Source organism: Mus musculus, chromosome 2 (assembly GCF_000001635.26).
Source record: "Mus musculus strain C57BL/6J chromosome 2, GRCm38.p6 C57BL/6J".
NCBI classification, from domain to species: Eukaryota; Metazoa; Chordata; class Mammalia; order Rodentia; family Muridae; genus Mus; species Mus musculus.
Genome location: NC_000068.7, coordinates 62525699 through 62550166, shown reverse-complemented (window position 1 = coordinate 62550166; position 24468 = coordinate 62525699). Strand labels below are relative to the sequence as shown.

Sequence of the window (24468 nt, the reverse complement as noted above, 5' to 3'; positions counted from 1 at the left end):
CCTTTCTCCATCTTTTATAGCATTAGTGAATCATATAGCCCCAAAATGGCAGCTCAGATGGCTTTCCAGTCATAAAGAGTTGGATTTGTAGACTGGCATTGCTCATGCCATTGCGTAGCTCAACTGTACTCCATGGAGAGAACCTAGGCAGTGTTGCAGTGTCAGCCAAAAGTAATCTTAGAACATTAACTTGATACAGAATTGTAAACCAGGTAAAGAATATCTTCTGACTCACTGCCTTTACTAGATCCTTACATATCCATTGGACCCTGGCCCGCATGTGCCTGGTGTTCATGGACTGCCCTCTGGCTGCCAGAGTTCCCACTGCAGTGCACCTCCATAATGTCCTTCTTCTGAAAGCATCACCCTTTCTGATTAATTTTTTTGCCTCGTTGCTAGCTATTTATTTTTCTGTGTGACATAATAAATTCAGCAAAGATAAAGTGTATTCTGGGTCTTCCCAGGTGTCCAAGTGTGAAGGAGCAGGCAAAGTAAAACTGATACAAACCTGGGACCCAAAGAACAGAGGCTGTGAGCTGAAACAAATGGGGTCTTTTAAAAGTATCTTCAAATGGGTCTCAGGAGTAGCTACTGCTTTGCTGTCCCACAAAAACAGTCTTGATGAGACTACTAAGATGATTTTCAAGCAGTCAACCTTTCAGCCTGGCAACTTGCGGTTCTTTAGTACATAAACATTTGATATGTTCTCCTTGAAAATCTGCAAGAGCTGCACAATGCAATTCTCCTGGCTGAAGCTAGCAGTGGGACGTTAAACATCAAAGTGAGATTTTTGGCCAATAGAATATCTGAAATTTCCCCACGGGTGGAGAACTTTGCAAGCTTAAGGCACACTGCCCAGTATACGATCTGTTTTTCAGTTTAGCTTGAGATCAGATGTTCCTTTCCTTTTTCTGATTTCAAGTCAGATCCCTGGGGGAGATTGTCAAATGGCATCTTATTTTCAAAAATTTGAAATTCATATGCATTCACAGAGATGGGGGTTGTGAATGAGAATGTGGAAGAGCACATATTAAACTAGAGCACAATTATAGAAACTCGGAGCTGGAAGGCACGTCAGCGACCATCTTAGTCTGGTGTGTGCAAATTTTACAGTCTCAGGGGTTAAATGACTTGAGCTTTCTTTGGGGTCTGCCCAAGAACCACCAATGCAATTTTTAAGTCATTCTTATTTCTCTGTGTCTCATGGTTGTCTCCTATAAGACGGCGGGGCTCCATTAGAGAACTTTGAGATAATCCAGTCTATTGGTGTGTTACCCACTGACTTCACTGTGAAGGTCTGAAAACAGAGAAGTTAGGTGACTTAAACCACAAATGAGCTGGGCTTCAACGCCTTATTCCCATGTACTCCTCCTTTGAACTTGTAGAAGTGAGGATGTTTCATACTGATGTCCTTAATTTTAATTGTCTTGTTTACTGGTTATGTTTATGAAGATGTTTTTTATATTGAACACCAAGAGTTGTTGTGGTTTTTACATATTTATTTTTTTCTTTCTTTCTTTCTAGGGAATTTGTAAGAGGATACGAGCTCCCTCGTCCAATTCAGTATCTATGCTGGTCGCCTGTTGGGAGTAAATTAGTAAGTGTTTAGATTATAAAAGTGTTTGATCATTTAAATAAAAGAGGAGCCATTTGATTTTGGCCTTTGTTAAATTTCCCTGCCTAAAAGGAGAGAGAGAGAGAGAGAGAGAGAGAGAGAGAGAGAGAGAGAGAGAGACATCATGACTATTTCAGTGGCTAAAAACGGGAAGAGTTTGGATAAATTGAAACCCGTTTGAGAATTCCGCAAAATCTCAAGCTCATGGATAGACTTCTTTAAATATCGCAGTCAAAAACTTTATCCTTATACTCAGCCAGAATGCGTGGTGCCAGAAAACTCAGGAAAAATATGGTTTTCACAAGTTTCCCAGACTAGCTTCAGACAACATGAAATTTTGTCCAAGCTCTTATTTAAGGGCTCTAAATAAAGATTAGATCTGGTTAGCTATTAATATTCAGGGGTTTATTTGACTACCTGTCAATATGCACAATTGCTTATTGGATAACAAAATAATTGTATTATAGTAGACATTAATTCTTATTTGATGCAGATTTTAAATCATAATTAATGTGGGTTGGTTTTATTTTTAACCTTATTAAATTATTTTAGTTGTGAATCCTTTTGCATCTGAATTGCCAGCCCTTTTAAAGACATAGGTAAATAATTAAATCTACATTATCACTGTATTTTTGGGGTAAATTTCCCTTATTGAGTAGATTTCTACCATTTTCAGGCATATGTATATCAAAACAATATTTATTTGAAACAAAGACCAGGAGATCCACCTTTTCAAATAACTTATACTGGAAGAGAAAATAGAATATTTAATGGAATACCAGACTGGGTTTATGAAGGTAAGCTATATTTCTTTTCTACTGTTGATATATTAGGCTTATGATTGAAAATGGTTTCATATACTCAGTAAAAAATTCGTTGAATGCAATATTCTTTTAATGAGCTGGTTGTCCTTCTGAAAATAGGTTGTATTAATAGGTTATGGATAGAAGGAGGCTAGTCTTAAAGAAGAAAACCTTGTCAAAGATCAGTAGAATCGATATTCATGAATGTTACTATAAAGTGGAGAAGATTTATATTCCAAGAAGTGGTCCTAGGCTGCTGAGTTAATGCATTATCCAGTGTTTGTTTTGCTTAGGGAAGACATCTTTCCTCCCCCACCCAAGCTAAACAGCTTCATTATTTTGCAAGACAATGTTCTTAGGTTTTTTTTTTTTAATATATCAACACCCTCTTGAATTTTATCCTTATCTAGGTCATGAAGGCCACAGGACTTAATTAGACTTTAAGAGTTGTCTTCTCTCTATTCCTCAAGTTTATTTCTTTAAAAAGATACATGTGTGAATGTATTTTTACACAGACACACACACACACACGCATGCATACATATCTGCATACACACAAGCACATACAAACAAATTAAGCCTGGTTGGAAAAATTCTTGGGAATGAAACTCAAACTCTGTTGGTAATATCACTTGCCAGTAGAAATCACAGCCTTCTTTGCCTGCTTCAAGTATTGTCTACTAACTAGCCTACTTTATCTATGGCTATACTATAGTCTGTTTGGGCTACTTTAGGTTACTTTTTTTAATTGCTCCAAGGGGAAAATTAATTATTACCAATGTGTTTATTATTTATTTTAAATGTTACATTTCTGGGTAATAGCAATTACTAACAAGACTAATTGACATTTGATATAGAATGAAATTTAAACTGTTCCTCTTAATTCACAGTATTTTTTTAATAAGCAGAGTATGGCATATGTTACACACACATTAAAAACATGATTTAAGTTAATAAATATTTGTTTAGAAGTATTAACAATGATTTTAAAAATAAGCTATAATTATAATTTACTATGTAAATTCTTATTTTTCAGAGGAAATGCTTGCCACAAAATATGCTCTTTGGTGGTCTCCAGATGGAAAATTTTTGGCATATGTAGAATTTAATGATTCAGATATACCAATTATTGCCTATTCTTATTATGGTGATGGACAGTATCCTAGAACTATAAATATTCCATATCCAAAGGTATGTGAAATGCTTCTAATAAAGGGCTTCATTCCCTTGATGTCCAAATGAGCAATCATTACCATGAATAGAGGTGGGACCAACACACTTGGAAAGCTTCTTGTCCTTGTATGTCATAAAGCAAACACTGTACTGTGCTCTATTGTTTATGTGGACATCTGTTGCTTTGGACATCTGGCTATGCTGGAAGAAGTAGTCTTTGCAAAATCTATTGCAGAATCTTTGAAAAAAACATATGGTCTAGATCATGGAGGAAAAACAAGCTTAACTTAGTTTTAATTATATATATATATATATATATATATATACATATATATATATATACATATATATACATATATATATATATATGTTCTATGTTCCAAATTCAGGGTAAAAGTTCTGTTTCACAATTCTCTCTTGAATTCTCCTGTAAATGCAAACCAGAAAGGAAAATTCAAATATTGAATTTGATGTCTTTGTCAGGTAGTGTCAGGCACATGTTAAGATCTCTTGTGGACAGGTAAGTGATGTTTTTGATCCTCCATTTCCTCCTTAAGACAAGGAAACTAAACATCATACATATTATTTATTCATTTCCAAAGCTAGAGGAGAAGGGACTGAGTATGCAGCAGAAAGGCTAAGTGACATGGAGAAAGCATTGTGACCTATTTTAAAATCTAGACAAAGGCATGAAAAAGGAAAGTCAGGAAAGTAATTTACCTCTTATAAAATAATTTGGTATTTTTTTAAAAAAATAAAAATATATATAGTTTTTAGTGCTTTGGTTTTCCAAACCCTACTGATGAATGACTCCAGCAGGTCCCAATATGAGATAGGATGGATGTGGCATTTGCAAACTGGCTTTTGAAATAAGCCAAAGACACCCCAAAGAGAGAAGTAGAAACATCATATTTATGTTAAAAAGTCACTAAAGAAAAGGAATGAGATAGGAAACAAATGTTGAGATGTAAGTCCCCTCAAAGACAGAGGTAGAGAAATGGAGAGGCTTGGAAGTGGAAAGCCTGATACTTGGAATCCAAAATTAAAAGAACGGAATGTGAGCAGGAAGAGGTGAGGACGCTCAGAACTGAGAAGTGACTCCCACTTATCTGTAAGTGTGTGCCTAAGTCTTCATGTTTCTTTACAAACTGGGAACACTAAAACCTCTAGCACTGAATGGAGAGATGAGAAAATTCCAAAAACTCTTTAAATGTCTCAAGAAAGACTTTAGATCTATATTTCTCGACCTATAGGTCTCAACTCCTTCGGCGGGTAGTCAAAAAGATTCTTTAACAGGGCTTGGCTAAGACCTTTGGAAAATATGAATATTTTCATTACAGTAACAACAAAATTACAGTTATGAAGTAGCAATAAAAACAAATTTTATGGTTTGGGGTCACCACGACCCGGGGAACTGTAATAAAGGGTCACGGCCTCCAGGAGGTTGAGAAGCACTGATTTAGTTCAATAAAAATTAGCATTTAGTCACCGCACACTGTGCTCTCAAATGTGGTGGGTTCACATTTTAACTGCAAGATTCTTTCTGAAGTAAAATAATATCCATTCAAAGACAGTGTCTAGGCATGAGGCATGCTGTCATGTAAATTTTAGGTATGTGGTAGCACACGAAATGCAAATCAAGAAAAAAATGTAATAGCCCACAGACACCTTATTTGCCAGTAAGATTTCCTCCATCCATTGAGAAGGAAGCAATGGTAGTAGGCTGTGAGGTACAGGGAGGACAGGAAATTTGGTCATTCAATCGGTAAGTTTCATTTAGTTATGCTTTTTATTCTCTTTCAGACCCTACCCTTTCTCCCTACCCTTCAGAGTATATGGGTATATTGATTATTCTCATCATACCAATAATGAAACACCTGTCTTGAAAATCAGGAGAGACGGTAGGGGTTTTAGACGTGGACTTTCACATTCCTGATCATTTCTCCTATAAATCAAGTCTCTCCTTAAACACCTGAAATACGTTTGACTCTGGTTGATACAACATGGGTAACTACGTTGCAAGTAAAGCAGAAATGAAGTTCCTGGTCACTATGCAGAACATCTTCGTCTGTTACTTATTTAGCTTTGTTCACTTATTAAAATATGCCATGAATCCTGAGGTGTCTTTAAAATATTGGTGGACAGTAAAACTGTATCAGCTTGTCAATTTCCATTTTCTTGGCAGGCTGGGGCTAAGAATCCGGTTGTTCGTGTTTTTATTGTTGACACCACCTACCCTCACCACGTGGGCCCAATGGAAGTGCCAGTTCCAGAAATGATAGCCTCAAGGTCAGTGATCTCAGACCCCTGTCTCATATTTAACCATATTTTACCATGTTGAACTTTCTACATCAGGTTAGACATCATTTCTAGTGAGTTGAAGATACACACACCAGAAAGCAGAAAATTAACATGCAAGATACATGCAAATTAAAAGTCACAAGTACGTTTCTTGAACTAGTTTTTAAAATACATTTAAAGACTCGTTTAAAGATGACCATGGTGACAAAGCTAAAGCTTTCTGGGGTTTTCCTTGGAGGTAGAAGTGTTGGGACCAACGCGCAGATGAACAAGTCTTCAGCATGAGCCCTTAAAATCTGGTCAAGTTTCCCACAAGCCAGGATTTATGGATCTGTGTGCTTCCTGGGACATTATAAACCCGAAAAGGCAACTTTTCTCAAACATTAGCATTTGTCTTACTTTGAAAAAGTCTGTTTTGATTATCTTGATGCAGAATTATATGCCAAGAAAGTATTTTCTGACAGACAGAAAGATGAAGTATTTGGGATAGAGAGATGTTTCAGTCTTTATAACTATAGATCTTGCAGAAGCCTGGAGTTTACTTCCCAGGACTCACATAGGGCAGCTCCAGGAGACCTGATGCCCTCTTCTTGCCTTTGATGGCCCTGGGCTCATGTGTACAAACCTTTACTCAACCCAATGCATATACACACAGTCAAAAATAAATTCTTTTTTTTTTTTCTTTCTTTCTTTCTAAGTTTTGAATTGGTTTGGGTTTGGGTTTGGTTGAAGATAGGGTTTCTCTGTAACAGAGCCCTGGATGCCCTGGAACTTGCTTTGTACACAAAGCTGGTCTTGAACTTGAGGCGATTGCTTGCCTCTACCTCCTCAGTACTGGAATTAATGTTCTCAATTCTCTAGTATAACTCAGATATGCCTCTCTGAGTGCCCTTGATTATAGCAAGCTTTCAGACCTAAGTCTGACCTCTGTGTCCTTCTGGTGAAAATAAAGGACCACAAGAGCCTCACCTGCTGAGCACAGAGGGCCTGGCTCTTCTTCAGCTATACCAAGGAAAATTAAACAGAGGCAAATGACTGCTCACAACAACCTGGTTAATAGAACCTTGAATATGTATTTTTTTAAATATTATTTTCTTTTGTTTTCCTCCAATTTTTATTAGGTATTTATTTCATTTACATTTCAAATGCTATCCCGAAAGTCCCCTATACCCTCCCCCCACCCCTGCTCCCCTACCCACCCATTCCCACTTCTTGGTCCTGGTGTTTCCCCTGTACTGGGGCAAGTAATAGAAAAAGCAAGAGGCATGTTAAGCACACTCAGCTCATCCTTTCATATTCTAGTCAGTACATTATTATTTCAAATTGATACAGAAGCAAAGACCTACACAGCTAAATAATTTCAGTGAGGATAGATACTGTGATAGAATATTATGAGATCAGGATTTGAGCCCGAAGTTCCTTCTAGCTCTTCAAAATATTAGAAAGTTCTAGAATTTCGTCTGTGAATGTTCATTCACCGTCAAGTATAATCATGACATTAATTGACACTTAAATATGTTATAAAGTCCATCAAAGCTTTTTAGATCATCTGATTATTATTAATATAATTTCAACACTTGACCATAATAACAGCTAAAACTTGGCTTCCACATGAACCCACAAGGAAACAAAGGTGAACTTTTCACTATATTTGGGTCCTCTGCACCAACTAGAAAGTTTTTAAAAATGGGATTATAGGCAGAGCATAGAAAATGTAACCCTTTCATCCCTCTTAGATAGATAGATAGTGTTGCCCTTACATCTTAATTTTGTTTTCCAAAAATTAGGAGAAAGCTCAAGTACAAATAATTTTCTTAGATGAATAACTTCTTACTTATTTTAGCCCGCAGATCTATTTAAATACTATTCTCACAGAAAGTCTGTCTTTCTTATCTACTAAACATATATCCTATAATAGCAACTGTCTTTTAGAAACTATAAATGAAGGTATTATTTAAATGTGGTAATGAGCTGATGGTTGAGACTGTGTGTTTCGGTTTGTTGGCAGTGACTATTATTTCAGCTGGCTCACATGGGTGTCCAGTGAACGAGTATGCTTGCAGTGGCTAAAAAGAGTGCAGAATGTCTCAGTCCTGTCTATATGTGATTTCAGGGAAGACTGGCATGCATGGGAATGTCCAAAGGTAAAATGTATTTAAGCTACTGGCAAGTACTTCTGAAAATGGAAATGGGTCACAGTTTGATTTGTTAAGCAGGATTTGGTGCATTCAACCGCTGTGTGTTCACAGAAATTCCACCATTTTTATCAAATATAGCACAGCAGTCATTTTCTTGAATGGCTTTTGCTTTGAATACAGAAAGACATGAAATGAGCCAGCGTGACATTAGGATGGTGATCCAGCCATTGGAGATCATCAGAGCAGTAGTCAACAGAGGCGAAACAAAATAAATCACAGAAAGAATGGGTTTGTTACAGAAATAGATGTTTCACACAAAATTAGAGAAGAAATGAAAATTGGACAAAATTGTTAAAATTGAAAAAGTTACAAAAGTGAAGCAGCGCCTAGTTTAAAAATCAGAGGTGGGTGTTTGAGAGCAGGGTATGAACTGCTTGATGGCTCTGCACTTTATGCTGCTGTCCAGGTATCTTTGAGAACACTCCCTACTGTACTAATCTGAAGATGGAGAGCTTGAAAATAAGGTACAAATTTACCATCAAGCTTCAGTTGTTTTTATTCTTCAAATTCAAACGTAGTCTGTTGAAATTAATGATTCCAAAGGGACTGTGCCAGTTGGAGTCATTGAAATGTGCCTGTCTTTAAGTACTCATTTTAGATACTAAATTTTTTTAATTAAAAATGGTTTCTTTAAATCAAAATGTTGCTGAGTACATTTTGGGAGAGTTCTAATTATGAAAAAAATATTTTATTAAAACAAATGTAGAGTTAACTTATTTTATGAAGCTAAAGTCCAGATCAATCAAAGTAAGTCATTAAATTCCATCTAAGATTTAAAACATTTTATTTTATAAGGAGAATGATTTATTCTGCTTGGAAATATATCAAAGCCATGCTTGGTAGCATTCCCTAGGCTAAAACTGCTTTTAGGTCATTATCCTGTCAAAAAAAAGTCTTTACTAAGCTTACAACGATTTGCACGAAACCAAGTGGTTTTTTTGTTTGTTTGTTTGTTGGTTGGTTGGTTGGTTGTTTTTTAATTTATGAGTTTATAACAAAGAAAAGGATGCATTTTAAAATAGTGCCATTGGAAAAACTTGATCTCAATTAAACTAGCTAGTTAGAACTCACTGATCCGATCTGATTGACTGGCCCCGGTTGGATATATCTGAAACATCCTGGAATCTAAGCATTATTAACTCAGCTTTAACATGACTAACTTGGAAACTATGAACAGACAAATAAAAAAAATGATTCATTTGCAATCTGAAATTCTAGTTTATCAAAATCTGAGACAACATAACCTAAATGGACAGAAAATATAAAATGTCCTCACAAAGGGAAATCGAAGCTCCTGGAAAATAACCTTTATGGCTAGAAAAGTCATTGCATTTATAATAATTATAATTGCATTTTGACTGAACTAACTCAGAATTTTCCAACTACCATACTCAGGATAATGTGCTTGTGTTTTGAAAACCAGTAATGTTTGAGGTAATCAATGTTTCACTCATGTTGCCAGACATGAAAGAGGTAAAGAGCTTGCAGTTATTCTATAAAAAAAATTGGCAAGCTTTATTAAGAAATTTATAGCTTGTTGTGTAGTGGTGGTGTACACCTTTAATCCCTACACTTAGAAGGTAGAGGAAGGCAGATGTCTGTGAGTTTGAGGTCAGCTGATCTAGAGAGTGAATTCCAGGACAACCAGGGCTACACCAGACAGAAACAAAAATGTTGTATCAAACAAACAACCCCAAACAACAACAAACAAAAAAGGGAGAAAAGAAATTTACAGCATAACAAACAACCATCTTTTATGTTATTCTCGCCTCTCTAAAAATAGGCTAAATTAATTTTTATCTTCATGACTGAAGATTGTCAAAAGGTTTCACTCCCCCCCACACCCCCCACCATCTTGAAATCTTTTTCTCTGTGAGGTACTAGCCTACCACTATAGCACTCAGGAAACTCTTCTGAAGTGCTCCAAACTCTTTTTAAGATTGCTGGTACTTGAAGAGTATATATTTCTCAAGGTCTTCTTTTTGTTCTCTCTCTCTCTCTCTCTCTCTCTCTCTCTCTCTCTCTCTCTCTCTCACTCTCTCTCTGTGTGTGTGTGTGTGTGTGTGTGTGTGTATTTGATTATGAGGATGTTGGTGCATATGTGTCAGGAGACAACCTCAAGTGCTATCCTTGGGAATGTTAACCAGTGTCTTTGTACAATCTCTCATTACATTGGAGTCCATCATTTAGACTAGACTGGCATGCAAGTGACATACAACATTCCTCAGGGGACAGTGTTATGATTACAAGTGCATGCCAACATTTCGGCCTCTCCTTTAAGTGAATTTTGGTGCTGGGACTCAGGTTATTACTCTAGAAGGCAAGCACTTTCCCAGTATGATAAAGATCCATTCTTGAAATTTTATCATTACAATTCTTCTTTCTTTCTTCCAAATACTTCCATATATCCCTCTCCACTTTCCTTCGTATTCATGGCCTCTTCATTTCTTAATTGTCACTGTATGCACATATGTATATGCATATATATATATATATATAAAACCAGGTTATGTCTCTATATAACTTGGTTAGCCTGCACAATGTTACTTGTTTGTATTTTCCCAAGGATATTTGTCACTGGACAACCAATGGGTGTGCTCCTTTCTTTTTCTTTTCTGTCTTTATTTATTCATTCATTCATTTAAAACTCCAGATTTTATTCCCCTCTCGGTCCATCCTCTGACTTTTCCACATCCCATACCACCTCCCTGGCCCCTGTCTTCACAAGGATGTCTCATCTCCACTCTGACCCACCATATATCTAAACTCCCTGCAGCCTCCAGTCTTTTGAGGGTTAGGTGCATCTTCTCTGACTAAAATCAAACCTGGAGTCCTCTGAGCTATATGTGTTGGGGCGGGGAGGGGCTTATATCAGCTGGTATGTGCTTTCTGGTTGGTGGTCCAGTGTCTGAGAGATCTCAGGGGTCCAGGTTAATTGAGACTGCTGGTCCTCCTATAGGATTGCCCTCCTCCTCAGCTTCTCCAGCTTTCCCTTAATTCAACCACACGGGTCAGCAGTTTCTGTACTTTGGTTGGATGAGAATATCTGCATCTGACTCTTTCAGCTGCTTGTTGGGTCTTTCAGGGGGCAGTCATGATAGGCCCCTTTTTATGAGTGCTCCATAGCCTCTGTAATAGTGTCAGGTCTTGGGGCCTCTCCTTGAGCTGGATCCCACTTTGAATCTGTCACTGGACCTTCTTTTCTCCAGTCTCTTGTCCATTTCCATCCCTGCAGTTCTTTCAGACAGGAACAGTTGTGGGTCAAAAGTTGTGGGATGGCAACCTCATCTCTCCTTGATGCCCTGTCTTTCTGCTGGAGGTGGGCTCTACAAGTTCCCTCTCCCAATGTAGGACATTTCATCTAAGGTTCCTCACTTTGAGTCCTGAGAGTCTCTCACCTCCCATGTCTCTGGTACGTTCTGGAGGGTCCCCCCAGTCTCCTACCTCCCGAGGTTACCTGTTTCCATTCTTTCTGCTGGCCCTCAGAACTTCAGTCCTTTCCCCCACCCTCTCCTAGGTGAGGTTGCTCCTTTCTTGGAGACCACTGTTCCAGTTCCCAGCTTTCCTGAGTTGCCTAGAGTTCCTTATGTAAGGGTGAGGCCTTGTGGGCTTTTCCCTGTCTACTTTGGCATGTCCATTAGTGTCATCCTTGTTGAGCTTGTTTGGGCAGTCATGTTGACCACCTACATAGAAATGTTATTTTCTAGTTAATGCATTTCCAAGGAAAGTCAACAACACTTCTGTAGGAGGAAATTCCAATGATTAATTGGCTTAATATAGTAGGGATTCATGGTTCATTTATACAACCAATGGCAAATCCAAGAAAATGAGGTATTGTCAGAGTAGGTCTTCTACTCCATAATGCAGTTCAGAAACCCAGCTGATGGCATTTCTGTTATCTTAATGTGTGGTTCTAAGTCATTAGCATTCAACTGGAGCAGAAAGAAAGGAATGGGGGGTGGAGTGAATGGTCCGAGTGAGATGTTTTTATGGGAAGGGCTACAAACAGCTTTTTTCTCTTTCTGTTCATACTATTTCTATTCCTTACCACGTGACTATGTCCCGCTGTAAGAAAAGCAGGGAAACATGATTCAACTACAGAAAGACAATCCTGTCCCAGAGTATAACTGCTGTTTCTTTCACAACTGTCTACTTAACTCCCTCAGGGTGGTCTTTATCCATAGCAGATGTTTCCAGAACTATTTGTCAAAAAATTCTCAAAATTATTTCTGTTGATCTGAAGGTTCAATGTCTCCTTACTCTATCCCCACTACTGTATCCTTGGTCTGAGTCTTTATCAGTATTTCCTAAAAACCAGAATTTAAGTGGCATTTTTGGCGTCTTTCCACCATAGCCACTACCAAATACACATTGTCTCTCATACTTATGGTTACATTTTCTATATTAGGTAAGTGAAGTCCTTCATGGAATTTACTCACAGATCAAACTGCCTGGATGGCACCACAGTTTCTCCAAGATCTTGCTGATGCTTTTCCTCTTCCAAATTCCCTGAGGCACTTTCCTTTCTGACCCACTAAGCTTACCACTAGGTCTATGCCTAGTAACTCAACCCATAATGTTCTTTATCTATCTATAAAAAAGGATTATTTACATTTTATGACTTCTAAGTATTTATATATGAAGTGATACTTCTGCCTCTTGCTAAAACCTGAAAATACGAATGTTTAGGTTTCTAGCTACCCCATAAGGAATAGGAACACAATAGCAACTTCGCTGTGGACTGCCTTCTTCTGTGTCACATCACATGCTTTATTTGGGCTGAATTTCCACACATATGTGATGATTCTAAGACCAGCCACATGGAAGAGTGAAGGAGAAAAACATCTGAAATTAGGTTTCTCAATGATTTGTCTGTATATACTCAGCATGCTGCTCTTAAGAAACCTTTAACAAACTCTCCTCAACTGGAGGCTCAGTTGTAGAACACCATGGCCAGGCAGATTAACTGTTCATAATGTCCAAATTATACATTTGAAAAGCTATTCTTTTTGTGCTTTAATCTGACTTCTCTTTGTTTGTAGAACCAGGAGCATGTAGAAGAAAGCAGAACAGGATGGGCTGGTGGAGTATGATTTTTCTATCTTTTCCTTTATTTTAACGGCACCCAGCAGAGTCAGTGAACTGACTTTTACACAGTGTATGCGTCCCATGTCGTGCTTAGGTATCAAACAAGGAAATGTGTTTTGGGATGATTTGTGATTAATTGTGCCTGGAATCTTTCGATGGAGTTAGTGATATATATGGTTTGTTTCATATAAATATAATCATCGTTTAAGGAAACCAATTGTATTTTTTCTCCTACATTAATTACTACAAAATAAGTTGGAGAATTAGTGAATGTAGTCTGGACAATGCCACATGTCACAAAAGTACATCAAGCAATCATTTGTGTCAGGTTGGCTGCTGGGCTGAGATTTAGGCACACTGTACAAAAAGGGACACAGGTATCAATTTTAATCTTTGGAAGTATATTTAGTAATGAAAATTCTATATCCCAGAAAAAGAGTGTAAAATAATTACTTCAAGTGGAAACTTTTGGAAATAATTTCTCATCCTCTGAATGCATCTGCTTTATTGGATAGCTTTCCTAACTAGTATCAATGAAATTAACCTGAGAAAATATAGATTATGTATATGATTTAAAAACTCATTCGGGTAATTGTGTGGGTGCGAGTGTGCTCACACACATGCCTGTGTGTAGTTCTTGGGATCAACAAGGGCCAAATATACTGGACAAGTAGCCTATCATAAGCTACCACTACAGTCCTTGTTTTGGGTCTTTAAACAAATTTAAAAAGCTGGTCATAATAGTATATATTAAATGGTAATTTTTAAAAAGGGGTTTCTTTAGAATTTATTCAAGATATTTAAACAGCAAAAGACACAAGAAATTAACTGGAGATATTTTCCTGTAAATGATGTACAAAACAAAAGAACCTAAATTTTAGTTCTTTGCATTTAGACATACGCTCTGAAATCATAATGGTTTCAACCTGACTAGGGTTGCAACCAAACTATCACCAGCTATTTAAACAATGCTACCTCTTCGGTCTGTGGCTAAAACCTCTTGGTTAAAAACAGAACATGAATTTTATGGTTTGGTGTCTGAAAGCCTGTACTTCTGTCTAATCGTTAGCTCAGCTTACACATTATCTTTTGCCATTTAGTGAGGATGGCAAAAAACAAAAAAACAAAACTGTGAGAAGTAACCTTACTTCCTAGGTAAGATATTTTAAATGGCTTTGCACTTCACTCAGAGATAAGCAATTTATCAGAAAAAAAAATCTAAGCGCGATAAAGAAACCAGGGCAGGGCCCTGTTACAACTGAGGTCACCGCAGTTGAATGTCTTATCTAGTGTCCAGGTGTGACTTGCTGCAAGAAGCACTTAACTCAGAATGCATTATGGCCCTAGCTCTGACAACGTGAGAGCGGAAATATTTCACACCCTCTTTACCTGACCTAAGTTACCTGCTCATCGGAAGCAACTGTCTTCCATGTGCGCAGAGAAAGGGACGAGATAACAGCCTTTGCCCAGCAGAAAGATTCTTCCTGTTTGCCTGCTCCTAATATCTTAAAACAGAACAGTCTGTCCTGGTAATTTTTTATTTTCAGTACAAATGAAATTGTAAGCTTTACTCAGAATACAGTCTTTTTAGAAGTCCCTTAATTGACTCACTAGGTATGTGAGGAAAAACTGTTTATTATTATTATTTTTATTATTTGTTATTATTAAAGGCAGCTTTATTGGGAAGCTGCTCTCAGGTAGGTGAGTTCACTGGCCCTAAGGACCAAAGATGGGGAAGACACCATGGGGAAAGAAGAGGTAGGTGAGAGAGAGATAAAGAGAGAAAGGGGTCTGCACACAGAGAGGAGAAGCAAGGAATAACTTTTCACCATATTACATTAAAGTGGTCTGTGGTGGCTTGGGTTCCATTTGAACAACTAAACCACATAGAACCAATTGTTTTTCACACTATATAGTATGCGGGAGTAAAGAAGCTGTGTATTATAATGCTGCCATTCCTTGCTTGAGAGCAAAACCTTTCTGAAATGAAGAAGCAGCTTTGTCAATGGCCCACACTAGAGCAGTGCCCCCGCCAAATACTTACACTCAAGATGCAAAGTGATCTGAAGCAGCTTTTATGATGACTGATGGTGATGGATGCATAAGCCATCTCACCTTACTCAACTTTCCACTGTTACAAATGTATTCAAAGATACACCAGACATTTCTATTTAGCGAAGTTTTCTTGAGCAATGATTATTCATGGATGAGGCAGCGTCCAGGATATAGAATCTTTTCCTGTGCCTCTCATGCTGCCTTATGTCTTTTCTCTTATTAGAACTGTGGTCCTTGGATCTAGAGCTAATGCTAATCTAGTAGGGCCACATCTTTCATTTTTATCACAATTGTATCTGTAAATCTTCCATCCAGGTGGAAACAAATTTATAGAAACATTAGTTACCCAGTAGAAATATGAGATCCATTGCATTTTAACAACGTATGATCACAACATAAGAGAAATAATTTTATCAAAAAAAAATTTCCAGCTTCAGATCACATCCAAATGTCATCATTAAATAAGTCAATCGCACTTCTCCCTGCTACCTGTTTGATCAGAAATTGATCTCAGAAAAGATATAAACAAGAACAAATGTTTGAAGGTAGGAGATACTACTGGTATGTGTGGATGCTTACTATTTTCTTCACTCATAAAATAACGGAACAGCTTGGGCTACTGTTCCATGGACTTAAACCAGACAGAGGATCAGGTTTTAAGTTCCTCCTGTATGATATAGAGAAGCTCTACTCTCATGAGATTTTTCTCAGTAAGTTGTCATCATTTCACCAGAGGACAACCTGTAAGAATAGTCATAAAGATAGAACAGGTCATTTTATTTTACAATGGGAGACACATTACCCTATGAGGCATTTTCAGAATTCAGTTGTCTGTACTGGATAGGATATTGAGTTGCCACTAGCTCTGTTCCAGGAAACTTGAGTGACTGGGAGTTGAGTGCAATAAGATCATTCCCAGCAGTGTGTGCTGAACTCCACAAACTCAGCTTACACCGCCATTGTGTTTCCTGAGCTCAGAGCTAACCCTAACCATGCTTCACTGTTCCTCTCAAAAGTGCTACTAAAATCTGTGGCTTCTAGACCATCATATTTGAATCGTTCAAATGTCTTCATTAAGTTGTTGACATTAGGAGCTTAGCATTAGACAACTCAAAAATCCAAAGTACATCTGGGGCTGGAGAGACGTCTCAGTGGTTAAAAGAACTGGCTGCTCTTTTCGAGGACCAGGTTTAATTTCCAGCACACACAGGGTGGCTCACAACTCTAACTCCAGTTCCAGGGGACCTGACCACCTCACTCAGACATACATACAGGCAAAAGACCGATGCACATAAAAATAACAATAAATTGTTTAAAAAAATATACTTTGATCAAATGCTCCATTTTAAAGTTTGGTTTGATTAAATGTCAACATTTGTTTTGTTATTCCTGTAACTCAATCCCAAACCGTATCACCTTACGTCAGAAATTTATTAATCAGGTGTCGCAAAGCTTGGGGCTCCAGGGGTGGTAGGGTGGGGTAGAGGTGTGCAGTAGCAAACAAGCACCAGTCAGCACCTGCGAGTTCCTATTAGATTGACTGGAAAAGCTGTCCTTTGAAAATCTGGAATTTCAGGTGTGGATGACAGGTGATAGGAGAGGTGACACACCAGGATTCTTAGCCATACATGGCTTATAAAAATAACTGGCTTTTGTGCAGTTTGTCTTTTAGATATAACCTCTGTTCATTTCTTTCAGTTCTTTGTTTCGACACCAGCTTTTAGCCAGGATGCCACTTCTTACTACAAAATATTTAGCGACAAGGATGGTTACAAACATATTCACTACATCAAAGACACTGTGGTACGTTCCTTCCAAGATTTCTCTCCTCAAAGATCATTCACTTGAGGTTGCTCAAGTGACGCTCAGCTTCACACAACATAATGTTTGTCTTTTTATAGGAAAATGCTATTCAAATTACAAGTGGCAAGTGGGAGGCCATATATATATTCCGCGTAACACAGGATTCACTGTAAGTACCGCATGCAGCACGATGTACCATTTAGGTTTTAATTGGAATCAACCAATGGGCGTACAAGCAATGGACTGTACTGTCTATTCAGCTAACTGAAAGACCATTCTGTTGCTCTTTGGTTACTTTCAAACAGCTATGATTTCATGAAGACTGCATGTTCTTTAGTCACTCAACAACAAGATTTCTTTCTGAAAAAAAATTTTATTAGGAACTTGTATGAAAAGTCTAAAAATTCTCAGATAGCTATTGATTCTAAAGACTAATTTCACTCTTCAGCACTTAAGACCAATGGGCAAGCTTTAAAGAGCCATAGCAGGTAGCCCACAGACATGGAGACCCCTTTGTAGTGATTTGATGTTGTCTGTAAAAGCCATCAGTTATTGAGGGATTACTACCTATCAGATACTATAAGTTCGGAATGGTTGCTCAGAGGTTGTAGATGAGAGGACAAGTAGTCAGAGCATGGAATTCACTTGGCTAAAGGCCATGGAATTAGTGACTTTGGACCTAAAGCTTTTGAATCCAAGACTATTGCTGTTACTCTCAGGAATTCTTTAAGTCCTTTCCTTTCAGTCTGTCCTACACACTGTCTCATAGAGCTGCCTCGAGACAGTCATTTATGACACATTGAACTAATCAGAAGTCCCTGCCTCTTTTTTATTTTAGTCTGTCAATTCTAATGCTGTGTAAATTGGGGATATTCCCTCGATACTCATAATCCGATTGCTATTAGATGGAATTTGGGAGCAAAGGAAGAGAATTCGTCTGATCTTCTTACTATGCAGGCAGTGTTAGAAACCTATTGCTAATCTATCAAATCATTTGAATGGGAGTCAAAGGAGTTTGGTTCTTACATAGAGCAGCCAGAAAAGTGACTAGAGTCAGGAAAATGAGGAGATAAAAAATGAATGAAAGATAGATTTCAGGCATGATAGGTTTGGAGGGGGAGCAGGCTGAAGACTTGGAGATCCTGCCGTGGTACTAATGATGGCCAGGGGTGACTGAGACCTGAGCTCAGTGAGCTAGATGATGACAGTGAACTATTGACTAGAAAGACAAGACTATGCCTCCTTTCTTCTGTGTCCTCAGGACCAAGGCTGACATGGGAGGGGTTCTGTTCCTATGTTTTGTAAGTGGATGAAAGGAAAGGGTAGCTATTTAGGAAAGATGGGATAGAATATGATCATCTGTGAGGGGGAAGAGAGAGGTGGGAAAGTGGACAGGCTGCAGTGTTAGAGAGGGAGACAGTGCTGGGAACTTTGACAGCCTGGGAATGCTACAAGGGGTCGCTGGGGGAAAAGACTGAGCAGTTAATTCACACACTGTTTGAAAGGATGTGGGAAAGGCAAGGGACAGTGAAGACTGGAGCCCTGTGACATTAGTGCACACATAAGTAAAGCAGACACACGCGGGTTTTGAATTTCATAATGGAAATGCGTTGCATTGTATTGTCTCCTTTTTTTTAAGGAACTTGTTTATGACACTGAGGACACCTGGACGGCTAAGCCCTCCTGAGAATTAAAACAAACCTTGTTTACTCTAAACTTTTCACACTCTATTATGCTCTTCTTGAGGGAAGAGTGAAAAAAAAAAAAAAGGACAGCTACTTTCAGATATTCAGATATATTCACAGAGGAATCAAGTTATGTCACCAAACTGGATTTTCCACTTCATCATCTATTAAGGCAGAAAGGAGCCTGCACCTGGGCAGTTAGGTAGCAAGTTTGCTCTCCTGTGGTTTGTTCCACAGCTCAGTGAATTAACATGGCCTATGATACCTTCAGCTCTTCTAGCTCAGATGAGTTTCCTGGCATGCTAAGTTTTTCTACTACTGGGTGTGTAGAATAAAATCAAAATGTGTTCTCAGTCATAGACAAATAGCATAGTTCTGAGAAACCAGTAAACATTTATAATGGGAAAGGAAAAGTGTAATATTAATTTAAGTAAGCCAGTTTTCATGGTTCATACTTAATGAATCAGAGTAAGATACGTGGATCACAAAAGCAGTGTTGAGCTCAGTTTTACCTTTCTCCAATGATCTGTAAGTTACAGTAAATGCCCCAACACAGTTATTCACAGCAGTAATTCTACAGAATTTCGTTAAATACATGTTTCTGTCCATGCTACTTATTAATATTAATGATGGTACTGTTGTAGTTCAATAATCAATACTTAATATTTTGTAAATTCATTTCAGGTTTTATTCTAGCAATGAATTTGAAGGTTACCCTGGAAGAAGAAACATCTACAGGTAATTTAGACCAATCAAAATAGTACTTACCAGTAGACACACACAGAGATAAATGAGTAAAACTGAATAATAACCCTTGGTAGATGTAGATTGCTTTTTGAAGTGTGAAATGTCATAAAATCCACTTGTAAGTTAGGGCAACTAATTCGGAAAATGACATATACAATATCAGCATAAAGTCATATGCACCCAAAGAATTAGCCAACTCATCCTGAAAAGAGTAATATGGGAATTCTTATGGTGATATAAATAATAATTTTACTTAATTATAAGACACTTGAGAAGTTTGGAGTTGAGCTGGGCGGTGGTGGAGCACGCCTTTAATCCCAGCACTTGGGAGGCAGAGGCAGGCAGATTTCTGAGTTCAAGGCCAGCCTGGTCTACAAAGTGAGTTCCAGGACAGCCAGGGCTACACAGAGAAACCTTGTCTCGAAGAAAAAAAAAAAAAAGAAAGAAAAAAAAAGAAAAGAAAGTTTGGAGTTAATTCAGGACTTTTATTTACTAGTGAGAGAAGAGAAAAGAAGAGAAAGGAAGAGAAAAGAAAAAGTTTGGAGTTAATTCAGGACTTTTATTTACTAATGCACATTTATTGAGCACTGGCTATGTGCTACACTGTTTTTACTCTTGTAGTGTGAGCTTCACTAGGGCTCAATTTGCTATAGCCACATGCATCTCTCCATTAATTATTAAAATTCGATCCAATTGCCCTGTTGATAGGTGGAATAATAACCAAAAGACTCCTCTCTGCATATAGAAATAAAAACAGTGGTTAACATTGTTGGTGCTCTGCTGTAAACCAAATAGCTTCTTAGCTGACTTGCACCTGTAATCGCATTTAATTTTCATTAACTCTATGCCGCATACAATATTATTGAGGCTGAGATTTGAACAGGGGTAATGCTGTTCTCTGAGCCATTACTGTTAACTCTCTTCTTTACAATTCCAAAATCACATAAAAATTCATTCATGTAATCTGTAAGAGGAAAGAAAAAACCTATTATTTATAGTCCTATATTCACACCTGGATACACACTTACATTTCAGTTGGGGATCCTCCTTCTCTGGAGACAACAGTGTCTCTAGACCCCCTGTGTCATGCTCAAGGCTATCTCAGGCTATAAGAGAAAGACTTTGGAGGTGGAAAAACTCACCCTGGCAGTCAGTATGGGCTCTTGGCAGAGCACCACCCAGTATTCCCAAAAGGGGAATCTGATCCAGTGTGGGATGAGAGATCCAGAAGCCTATTATTTATCACTCTATTCCAGGGCCACACAGAAGGCTCTGCTCATGTGAATATGGGGACATAGAGGAATCAAAGTGTAGCTTGCCCTGTGTGGGATGGAGGAGGCATCCTCCCTAGTTGGAACTCCCAAAAGTCCATGTGTCCTGTTGAAGGGATGAAAAATGCAGAAGGCAAACAGACTTACTTCCCATTTGCTCGTTACTAAAGTCCTTTCCCAGATAGAAAGAAAAAGAGGGATCCTTTCTTGGTAATGCTGCCAGAGTGTTTTGTATGTTTTGACTTGGAGAAGGGGAGGAAGAGAAAGAGAGAGAGGAGGAAGGTGGGAGGGATGGAGACAGGGAGAGAGACACACACACAGAGACCTCTAACTACTTCAGAAGCACTTAATGGATATGAAAAACATGACTACCTCACCCCCAGTGCAAGTGTTCTATAGCTCTCCCATTTCAGGAAAACCACAGAGGGCTTCTCTCTCAAACATTGCGCGTATTCAGGCAAAAAATGGATCAAACATCAAGCTACATCAAAACACTGTGATTCCCCTCTACTTTAAATGATATTGGCAACAGAAAAAATAGAGTGGGTTTGATGTCAATATGTAAATTAGTCACTTTACATGGAGTAGTACATTTTGATAAATACAATCTCAAAATTTCAGCTTAGCTTTATTTTCATTTCCCTCTAGAATTAGCATTGGAAACTCTCCTCCGAGCAAGAAGTGTGTTACTTGCCATCTAAGGAAAGAAAGGTGCCAATATTACACAGCAAGTTTCAGCTACAAAGCCAAGTACTATGCACTCGTCTGCTATGGTAGGTGACGGACCTGACGTAGGCATGGCCATCCCCACTGCCTCTGTCGTCAGCCTTGTCACTCCATCGGATCGCTTACACACTTTTCCTTTTGTGAGCACTTGTTACATATAAGAATCTTACTGAATGCCCAAGGCTTGCAGAATGAAAAGAATAGGAAGGTATTAATCTCTTTTGCATTTGAGGAAACTGAGCTAACCAGCTAAGGTGTGTGCCTCTGCCAGGGCTGAAGCAAGAGCTGTCTGCCTCTTATCCACATCACTATGAAGTTGAATGCAGACACCATCTACCAGATAGGCACAGAAGGAGAAATATTCAAACAGAAGTGTCCTCTCTGATAAAAGGGGTTGTTCTGCTTTGGCCTCATTTGTGGGGGAAAGCACAATGAAGACAGATTATTCTTCTAAATCTAGTTTCAGTGAGGACAGAAAATGAATTGTTGTCATCTAATCCTTCCTTAAAAGTTGGAAGATATGTTAAGTAACCCATTCAAATATTGACAAATGAACCATGGTTGAACAACCCAGAAAGAATTTTCTGGTTGTTTAGACCATGGTTTCATTTCACAAATAATTTGCTTTGTAGACTCGTTAATTTCATGCACATGTTATCTTGAATAAATAACAAGAAATATAGGCTAAAATAAGACTACAAACCAGTGAAATCAGTGACAATTGAAGGTTTAGTAGAATCTCCAGTTCTATAATTGTTGCTTTCTCACCCTAGCTAACCCCAGCTTAAGAGTACAGGTAACATACTTGGGTAATATACTTAGCAGGAAATTTAACAAAGTGCACGCCACCCTCCTGTTTCTGTTATTAATGGCTCTGGTGCAGGTAGGTGACTGAGAGAACAATGGAGCTTTTCATCATTTGAGATCTCTACTCAGATGCAGAGGCCTCCTGTGGGTTTCCTGTAAAATGAATGGACAAGAATTAAGGCCATCATGATATATCACTTCTCTTAATCCAACTATTTGGCTCTAGAACCAGAGCCACAACTCATTTGCCTGTGTAGTCATGAATAAGCATCTTAACCTGAATGCTCCCTTCAAGATGGCATAAGATGTCAGTTTGAAATAACACTTTCATAAAATGTTTGGTCAGTGGAATCTTTGAAATGTCAAGAGATTGTTGTTCGTGGCCATATGTGCTGATTGTGATTATGGCATTTAAAGGTAAACATTAAATGTCCCTCTCAAGTTATATGCAACATTTTCCAACCCAAACTCTATATTTATGTAACATGTATCAAAAGCTTTCATGTCAAGCACATAGCATCCTTGAACTAAAGATTCTGAGGCATCTGTTTATCTTTCTCTCTCCTGGAAGGCGGGGTAGGGCTGATGTTTATCTCTTTCTCTCTCCTGGAAGGCGGGGTGGGGCTGATCTCTTTAGTCATTCTATTTATAACTGTAAGAAGAGCGTCCAACAGAATACACAGAGGCACCATGAAGCATCAAAAGAATTACTGTCATCTGAAAACTCTACCAAGATAGTCAGGTTTTTTTTTTCCTGTTCCATAAGGCTGATAAAGTCACCAGGGTCATGTTAGCATACATGCGTTCATACTGCTATGTACTCTCTATTTGAGTAATGCTATAGCTCTCTGGAAAAGCATGCTTTTACATTTTATATCACCTCTCTTTTAGTATCTGCTTGAGGCTAAATGTTCACTGAAGAATAGATAAGGAACCAAAGACTAAGCCCTCATCAAAAGTTGGTGGGACGCAGACTTTGTGTGCCCCGGTACAGGGGAACGCCAGGGCCAAAGGGGGGGAGTGGGTGGGTAGGGGAGTGGGGGTGGGTGGGTAAGGGGGACTTTTGGTATAGCATTGGAAATGTAAATGAGCTAAATACCTAATAAAAAATGGAAAAAAAAAAAAAAAAGAAAAAAAAAAAAAAGTTGGTGGGAGAGTCCTTTCTAGAACTTGAATCGCCTGACTTTTCTACCACTCACCCTTCCTCGGCAGTATGGTAATTTCCCATTTAGCAAAAAATACACTGTGTGGGAAGCACCACATCGTCTGGTGTTTTTGATGCTCCAGTAAAGTGAGTCACTCCGCCATCATAGGAAAAACCTTGAAATCTTTCCCTTTAGGGGTAAGAGTAACGCCTCGTTATGTAACTTTCAAACTCCCTGAAGGACTGTTGAGCCCTGGAAGACACGACGAATGCAGGTAAACCCATATCAGTAAAGTAGATAGAGCCAAAACAGTACAAAATGGGAATTTTAGGTACTGATGCTGCGTCTCTAGGGCCGTGTCCTCACCCTGCTGTGTCATGCATGGGTCATTACTTTGTCTCCTAGTTTAAGATAAAAAAGAGATGCAGGTTTCCACTACTAGAAACATATGCTCATGAAAATTCCATATGATGGATGTTAATAAAGCCTAGAGATTTAAATGGCCTTGTTTCCTTAGATTCTGGCCCTAAATATCACATGCCTTGTGTGTCCCTTTTGAAAACTTTTAGGAAACACTAACTCTCAGGAAAAGCTTTTCAGTTACATTCTCTAATACTCTCAAGTGTCACAGACAGGCTGCTGGTTTTGGAGAAAGCCGCAATAAAAATCTCTTTCTTCTATCTTCAAGTCATAATAAGAAGTAGGGCAGGAAATAAAAATATTAGCTTTATTATTTATAAAGGCTGGTTGGGGAATGTGGTGAAGGAAAGGCATGTGCCTTCCAACATTGTAGCCCACAAGTACAGTTTTACAAACATCGGTACCCTTGTACCTGAAGGATTTGCCCATGGGGCTTGGCACCTAATATGCGAAGGAATAAATCCAAAGCATGTTTTCCACAGGGAGTAGGCTGCCAGAAGCAAGCCAGAAGGCCCCATTCATAAGCAGCTCTCCTTAGAACATCGAGAAGTCCTTCTGCTTTATTTGGATCTAAGGATACTGTTCTTGTTTGGTTGGTTGGTTTGGTTTGGTTTGGTTTGGTTTGGTTTGG

General features: G+C 38.4%; 1 protein-coding gene across 5 annotated transcripts in view; it reads left to right on the top strand.

The window, feature by feature from the left end:
- Fap (fibroblast activation protein) overlaps positions 1 to 24468 on the top strand; it is a 74574-nt gene that overhangs the window by 25343 nt on the left and 24763 nt on the right. For all 5 annotated transcript variants that reach the window (NM_007986.3, XM_006498746.4, XM_011239289.1 and 2 more), the window contains 10 exons: positions 1525 to 1597; positions 2292 to 2412; positions 3455 to 3609; positions 5777 to 5880; positions 7901 to 8036; positions 13133 to 13177; positions 16932 to 17036; positions 17135 to 17205; positions 19406 to 19459; positions 21388 to 21512. In NM_007986.3, coding sequence (NP_032012.1) covers positions 1525 to 1597; positions 2292 to 2412; positions 3455 to 3609; positions 5777 to 5880; positions 7901 to 8036; positions 13133 to 13177; positions 16932 to 17036; positions 17135 to 17205; positions 19406 to 19459; positions 21388 to 21512 — 989 coding nt within the window. The remainder of the gene's footprint in view (positions 1 to 1524; positions 1598 to 2291; positions 2413 to 3454; positions 3610 to 5776; positions 5881 to 7900; positions 8037 to 13132; positions 13178 to 16931; positions 17037 to 17134; positions 17206 to 19405; positions 19460 to 21387; positions 21513 to 24468) is intronic.